The sequence below is a fragment of the Trachurus japonicus genome, chromosome 16 (genome assembly GCF_045865225.1).
Source record: "Trachurus japonicus isolate A0001 chromosome 16, Traja_1.0".
Lineage (NCBI taxonomy): Eukaryota > Metazoa > Chordata > Actinopteri > Carangiformes > Carangidae > Trachurus > Trachurus japonicus.
The window spans coordinates 29,213,753-29,221,729 of record NC_140922.1 but is presented as its reverse complement, the minus strand read 5'-3'; the positions used below and the strand labels follow the sequence as shown (position 1 = coordinate 29,221,729).

Genomic DNA, 7,977 nt, shown 5'->3' with positions numbered 1-7,977 from the left:
TTGGTAAAAAAAAAATTACTTTATTTCCATATAAAGCTTTGGTCCTGGGTCTGCAGCACATAGTTTTGAAATTATATTGTACAACAGCTTTGTCTGCTGGTAAATTTACATTAATAAAGAAGTTCATAATAATAATCAACATCATGTGATGCAATAAAACACAAAATAGATTACAAATAAGTTTTTATAAATAGTTTCATGTCACAATATTCACATCTGCAGTCTAGATGTGATTGAGATAAAAGTGATAAATTCATGGTAGTCAACAAACCAAAAAAGAAGAAAAACAAGATCATTTTACCAGTACAATGTTTTTATTTGATTAAAGACAGGTAAATATTAAAAGTATCAGAGTCATACAACATGTAGGGGCCTACTGTTTTGACAAATTAATTCAAAGTTGATTAAATTGCAACAAGCTAAATATGATGTCTTATGTACCTACAAAATCACCACATATACATTAACATTGTCAGATCACAGCAGAACCTGTAAATACTGAGAATGGAGGCTAGAGACATTATAGTAATTATTATCCTCAAGAAAAACAAACAAACAAAATGTGGCAAAAGAATGATCAAACCAGGCTAAGTTTAAAGTACAGCTTCTACTTTACACATAATATCGTACAGTCAATAACATATGTTTATATAACAAGGCTGACAGAAGTATTTTTACACATTAGTAACATGTTTATCAAAGCTTGCGGTGGCTATAGGCAAAGGAAGTAGATTCTGTGATGTTGCCACACACACAGTGAGAAAATATTGTTTGCACAGCGAAAGACTGAAAACTGTGTGAGCACAAGATCATCATTCTTCGTCCTGGAAGACGGTCTTCAAATTATTCAGGATGGATTTGCAAACTTTATCCTTGAAATCTTTGCCTATGAACACATACAGCAGTGGGTTAATGCAGCTGTTGAGATAGATCAAGGTGGTGGCTATAGGGATACCAATAGTGAGAACATAGTCGAATATTGGACTGATTGTAAAATGAAACAACTCTATTAACCACATGATGTGAAAGGGAGCCCAGCACAGGAAAAAAGTGATAATAACAGCAGCAATGATCTTAAAGGGGCGTCTAGAGCGATTGGCCAGGGTGCGGTTCCTCCTGAGACGATGGATCATCACAGCATTAGAGGAGACAATGACAGTGAAGGGGAGAAGGAATCCAAGGAAGAAGCGGGTGATGGTCAAGGCCTGATGACGAAACTGCAACAACTCAAACACAGATTGTGTGGAATTAGTGGAAAGAGCAAAGTTAGTGAAACAGTAGATAATCTCTTCATTAAGAAACGATGGCGCTGTGTCCCTGAAGATGAAGTATGGAGTGCTGTAAATCAGAGCCAGGACCCAAACACCAAGACTCACATAGGACGCCTTGCGTACAGTTCGGTGGTTCTGGGCCCAAACAGGCCACACAACAGATACACATCTGTCCACACTGATCACCACCAGGGTGTAGACACTGGAAAACATGTTCAGGGAGGTTGCAGCACCGTCAACTTTGCATATGAAGTTGCCAAATGGCCAGTGGAAACCCAGGGCTATGTAGGTCACTTTCAGGGGCAGGTAGGCTGTGAAGAGGAAATCGGCCACAGCCAAGTTGAGGAACCAAACTGTTTTAACTGTTTTCTTCATCTTGAACCCGGTCAACCAGATAACCACTCCATTCCCCAGCACACCAACAACGAAGGCCAGACAATAACCAATGATGGACAAGATGTTGAGAGACTTTGTCAGCTCATCAAGGTCATCACTATACATGTAGTCATCATCATAACCATTTAAGGAGTCATTTCCATCAGAAAAATCTGTTGAATTATTGATTTCCATCCTTGTCTTGAACCTATAGCCTGTGACAGAAACATGAAAAAAAATTTCTAAATCTTAATAACAACTTTGATGCACTGCCTTTAATTACATAAGTTTAGAGAGTAGTCGAATCGTTTCTCTTTTTAAAGACATACCATAACCATCCGGTATCTGTTTATCTGTCATAGTATCTGTCTGTATTTGTCACTGATGCTTTCATTATCTTATTTTTTCAATACAATCTGTACACATTCATCTTAAATTCATGTAAATTCAAAGGAGAACATTTAGCAAAATTACCTTTCTTAAAGTTGATCAGTGGGATGAGGTTATGTCTTCAGCTGTGGTAACTCAGACTGAACTCCGTCAGGGTTGAAATCTAATTTATCTAATGTTGAAACCACAGGGAGGCGGGACTGTAACAGCGTTTCACAAGAAGAAAAAAAAGGACAGTTTTTGTGAGGATAACATAGATGTCTTATTATCAATGTGTCTCATTCTAAATTGGTCAGATCATTTCACACACAATTAAAGGGATAGTTCAACATTTTGGCAATTTGGCCCATTGCCATAATCCCTATAGTCTTGGGAGTTGGTTCGTTAATTGTCGGTGCAAGCTATTTTTAGAACGACGGAGCAGAGCCGCGAGCTGCTTAGACCTATACCACGGAGGCTAATGGGATTTCTTGGTTTCCCTCATCAAACTCATCAAATACACAATCCAACTCCAAACAACTCCAAAACGCTCTGGTGGACAAGTTGTGACCTGCACATTCATCACGCTATGAGATAATAACAGAACATTATGAGACTGAGTTGTTTTAGAGGTAAATGCAGAGACTGCTTGATGAAAAACTGTCCACGACAGTAACATGCATCAGCGGTTTTGTGCCTGGTGCCAGATCCCAAAGTGAGAAGGCCAGCAGGAATCAGGGACTACAGACCAGTAGCCCTGACTTCTCTTATTATTAAGACTCCTACTACTAGAAACTACAACTCCACCACCTGAGACCACAAGCCCAGCGTTCAGTGGACCCCCTGCAGTTTGCATACCGGGAGAACATTGAGGTGGACGATGCAATCATCTACAGGCTGCATCGGATTTACTCCTTCCTGGATGAGCCTGGGCGATATGTGAGACTGCTGTTTCTTGACTTCTCCAGTGCCTTCGACACAATTCAACCCAGAATTCTGAGAGTCAAGCTGGAGAAGATGGGTGCAGATCCAACCATGATGTTGTGGGTCTATAACTATCTTACAGAGCGGCCACAGTATGTGAGGCTGGGGAACTTCATGTCAGACACAGTGGTACCACAGGGTACTGTGCTTTCACCTTACCGCTTCACATTGTTCACTGCGGATTTGACATCTAAATCTGGATCTTGCCATGTTAAGAAGTATTCTGACGATAAGGCCATCGTGGCATTCGTGAAGAAGGGACAGGAAGATGAACACAGGGACCTGGTGGGGATGTTCACATGGACTGTTGCAACAAGAACAACTTGTTACTTAATACATCAAAGACCAAAGAAATGATTATTGACTTTGGCAGGTCCAAGAGATCCTTTAAGCCTGTGACTGTGGACGGGGTGGACACTGAGTGGGTTCAGTCATACAAGTACCTTGGAGTGGGGGGGGGTGGATAGGCATAGTGGGAAGATCTGCAGTGGACCAGCACCCGCCTCTTGGTTTGGTTGCGATCCAAGGCTCGATCACCCCTAAATTAAAATCAAAGATGGGGGGAAAAGAAGGGAAAGAGAGAGAAGGGAGAATAGAGGAAAGATAAGGGGAGGGGAAGGGGGAGGAGGATACATTCATGTATCATCGTGGCACGTCATTTCCTGTTGTCGACTGTTTGTATGTTTGTCCGTGTGTCTGTAACGTATTTGTGTCAGGGTTGAAGTGTAAGGCTGGACACAAACGCAGACTCAGTCAGAGTCAAACTTCACAACATTATGTGTGAAACAAAAGCATTGCCAGGTTTTAATTGGATGTATGTCGCATGTGGGTACCACAGTTTACTGATATAATGTGAATCATCTCCAGTTTCTCATAAATTGAAGTGTGCATTTGTCATGATTTATTGCTTCATTTATGCTAATTTACTAATTGATGACTAAATCACCAACAACCACAGTCAAGACTATTTATTTCAGACTTGACTAAAAAATAAAAATGTAAAAGATGCTCTCAGAAATCACAAGAATAGTTGCAGTTGTGTGATACAATTTAGTATCCATAAAACATACATTTAATTATCTTGGTGTGTTATAACTGAACAGACAAAAAGTAACAAAAGATAGTGACTGCACAGAGAATATACATACAGTATGGTTATTACACACACCAACAATCTCACAAGTTCTTTAATATATTACTGATTCCTGTGTAAAATCCTAAAAGTTATCGGAGGTGATAATTCTACTTAAATTAAAAAATGATAGAAAAATCTTCACACAAAATGAACACATTTATTTCAAGTCTTTTCTATAAAGTCAATATTATATTGATGTCTCCAGACATAACAAAAGCAGAAACAGCCTCTGGAATAGAAGTTTGTTTTCCCTTTGGTAGGTTTTATTTCTCTCTCAGAGGTCCTGAAGCAAAGATTGCACATTGTGACCACAGGGGGGCGCTCCACTCACACAAATGCAGACTGATCACACCTTTACCTCCCTAGTGAGGCTACAACCATCTTTATTTTCAGTCTATAGAGCAGGGGAAATGATTCATTTTTAGAGCATAAAACTACATCAAAGTTCTGTGTTTTACAGAGGGTAAATAAACGAGACACCAATTCCCACATGAACACAAACATATCTGACCTCTAGATTAGTATCAGTCATGTTGGTGGTCAATCAGGCTCAAGGTTGTGAAGCAGACACACACACCTACATTACACCACATTACACTTCCTCAGTGGACGTGCCGGGTTTACACTGAGACTCAGAGGGAGCGGGGTCTTTGAACACGTCGTCCTCCATCCCTTCTTCTATGGGTTTCATCTTGGAGGTCTTGGTGCTAGGGGATTTTTCTAGAAATCAAATATATTACAAACCAAATTGATTAGACATGTTTATACATAAATTGCATTGTATGGACTTAAGGATGAAATAATGCATGATCATGGCTCGGAAGTTAATTAAAGAGGTCACATGATCACAAAGGACACAAACTGTCGTCCAACAGTTCACAGTAGGAGAATACACTCAGAAATATCCACCTTTTTCAGAATGGCAAAAATGTAAGCCAGTTTTGCTCTTCCGGTGGAGTATGATAGATAGATAGATAGATAGATAGATAGATAGATAGATAGATAGATAGATAGATAGATAGATAGATAGATAGATAGATAGATAGATAGATAGATAGATAGATAGATAGATAGATAGATAGATAGATAGATAGATAGATAGATAGATAGATAGGTAGGTAGGTAGGTATAGGTTGTAACATATTGATGTGACAGGTGACATATGTTGCCACAGGCTAGTTATATGTTCATCTTCCTCTATATATGTGTTCTAAACATATGATTCTGTTCTGAGTGTTTCATACCATGGATGGTTGTTATATCTGACGATATTTACGTTTATTACAGTTAGATTGTAATGGTCTGAGGCGCCCCCATTCAGCCATTAGAGAGTATTATTTGACCTCAGTTGTTATTTCACTGCATTCTTTGGGTAGTAGGCCTACCGTTTAGTTCAGTCATATTACTTTTATTCTGTAACATTATATGTATTGTTTATTTCTATACTTTAGGAAACCACAACACAACACATCCTGTACCTTGTGTCAGGGTGCACGAAGCAGGTGGACCCAAATGCAGGAGCTAACACAGGCTGGTACTTGCAAAATGAAGTTTTAATAACTCACGACAGGCAGGAGAACAAAACACCTTGACAAAACACAATAATCGGGCAAGGAACTGAAAGACTAAATTTGCACGTGTCCGGCTATTTTCATAAACAGACATTTCACCCTCTCTACAAAAATAACTGCGCGCACACAAGTCCGTTTTCATAAAAGTTTTCGTTTACACTAACCTGTGTATATATGCCGTCAAGAGCATGCCAAACCTGCAGGTGGCACTGTAGCGAGAAGCTCAAGCCCACGTCAGCCAATCAGAATCCGGCACATGATCCCGCATAGCAGCAACAACAACAACGACGTCACTTGCTCTCCTTTTGTTTCAAGTTTTAATATTTTTTCATGCGAGAAAGTAGGCTAACTGTTTAGATCCCAAATATACAGCCAGTTTATCCAAATGACGGCTGTTTAGAAGTTTGCTCCGATGTTTTTCGGAGAAGTGAAGTTCCACCTGTGGAGCAATGACCGCGACATCACAGAGGCAGCAGCCGGTCTGCAGAGCTGCTTGGCCGGCCAACCTCCGTCGTCAGGCTCCCCCAACCTCGTTTTTCTCTGTTTACATGCAAACATGCAAATTGGATTCAATTGGTCAGATCATTTCAGTCAAAAAATAAAGAAATTTACCTCAAAAGTTACGTAATTAAAGGGATAGTTCAATATTTTGGCAAATTGGCCCATTGCCATAATCCCTATAGTTTTAGCAGTAGGTTCGTTACCTTTAATTGTCCGGGTCACAGTGGTGCCGTGACCCGGATGCTCTGGGCGGTCATTGACCTCTTGGCAGTCAGGTTTGCACCTTCTTTATGGCTGAGTGAGTGCACCCAGACTTTCCGTTACACTCACCCCCGCTGAACTCACTCCGCCCAGGGCATCCGGGTCACGGCACCACTGTAGCTGATGTTAATCTGGCCCTCTGCGTTGCGTTTCAGTACGGACTGCCCCAGGTGGGGTTCAAACCCTGGTCTCCGGCACGGAGAACCAAGCAAACCGTTTTGCCAAGACATCAGTGATCGCTTGGCAAACTGGTTTGCACGTCCTGTATGGGTGAGTGAGTGCACCCGGACCCTCTGTTACGTCTGCATGTCTTGTTTGACAAGGGACACAAACTGATCAGACAGTGAGCTGCTGTGTGTTGGATATAGTGAAGTTGGTAAGACGACAGTGGCACAGCAGGTGTTGAATGTAGTCTACTTGCCAGCCAATAAGGCCCCATTGTGAACCCAGAAATGTAGAGTACCCCAAAGTTTTGTGTTAGAAATATATAGTATGGGTCCCCAGCATTCAGAAACTGCCGGATGCTAACTTATAGGCTATTGTTGGGCAATTAGCATAATTAGCATAGTTAGCAAATGTAACCGAGGTCCGCAGGTATAGCCACAGTCTCGAGGTACCAGTGAGGAGAAGTGACGACATGTGGCAGTTAGTGGTACTGAAATTAAACTCACTCGCCCATAAAAAAACATGCTAACCCACTGGCCAAGTGGTCATTGACCTCTCGGCTAGCGTGCGTATGGCTCAGTGGTTTCCAGGCAACGACTCCAGCTGCTCGTTACACGGCCTGTCCGCAGCCCGACCTCCGATAATCGGTTAAAGATGAAGGAATGGTGTCCTTCTATTTTGCAATTTAGTACAAAAATTAATGGAAATATCTTAAAGGTCATAGCTACAACTTTTTTGTCAAAAGGATACATTTTTCAAAAATAATGCATCCACAGAATGTCTAGAGGGGTGCAGAATAAAAGTATTAATTTTACTGAATTTTTTCTAAAAAGTATATCAATAATTGTTCAATACATTTTGGCGGGTCCCATGGGCAACGTCGGCATGGAATGATCTCTGTGGCAACAGCATTAGAATGTTGATGTCATGTGTCAACTGGCCATATCCACACGTTTCCGAACGTCATCTATGGTCAAAACTGGCTTCCGGTTTGCCGGTTTGGTGGAATTTTACGTTTACGTTTCCATGGTTTTCAGGCGTTGTCATAGTTGCGGTAAACGCATGGATCTATTAACGCTGGCTTTTAACACAGATGTCAATTTGTGTGATATCCACTGTTAAAAGCTGCTGTGATGATCCATGCGTTTTACAGATTTTCATTGGGGAAAAAAAAAAAAAAAGAATCCATGCATTTACTGCGGCTACTGAAACCATGGAAACGTAAACATAACATGACGTTCGGAAAAAGGTGGATACGCTGTGTCCCAATTCAGGGGCTGCATCCTTCGGAGGGTGGATTTGAAGGCCGATTACGTCACAGCGCTGCGCGAAGGCTGTCCCAATT

The 7,977-nt window shown here is 41.1% G+C and overlaps 1 protein-coding gene across 1 annotated transcript; it reads right to left on the bottom strand.

Moving 5' to 3' along the window:
• Positions 1 to 812: 812 nt before the first annotated feature.
• Positions 813 to 1,841, bottom strand: LOC146972612 (chemerin-like receptor 1). Its single transcript, XM_085803402.1, has one exon. It carries the CDS (start codon positions 1,839 to 1,841, stop codon positions 813 to 815), a length of 1,029 nt encoding a protein of 342 aa, XP_085659528.1.
• Positions 1,842 to 7,977: the final 6,136 nt, after the last annotated feature.

What these genes read in the sequence shown, in the direction of transcription:
- LOC146972612 (XM_085803402.1), bottom strand. Translation starts at nt 1,841, where the DNA reads ATGGAAATCAATAATTCAACAGATTTTTCTGATGGAAATGACTCCTTA.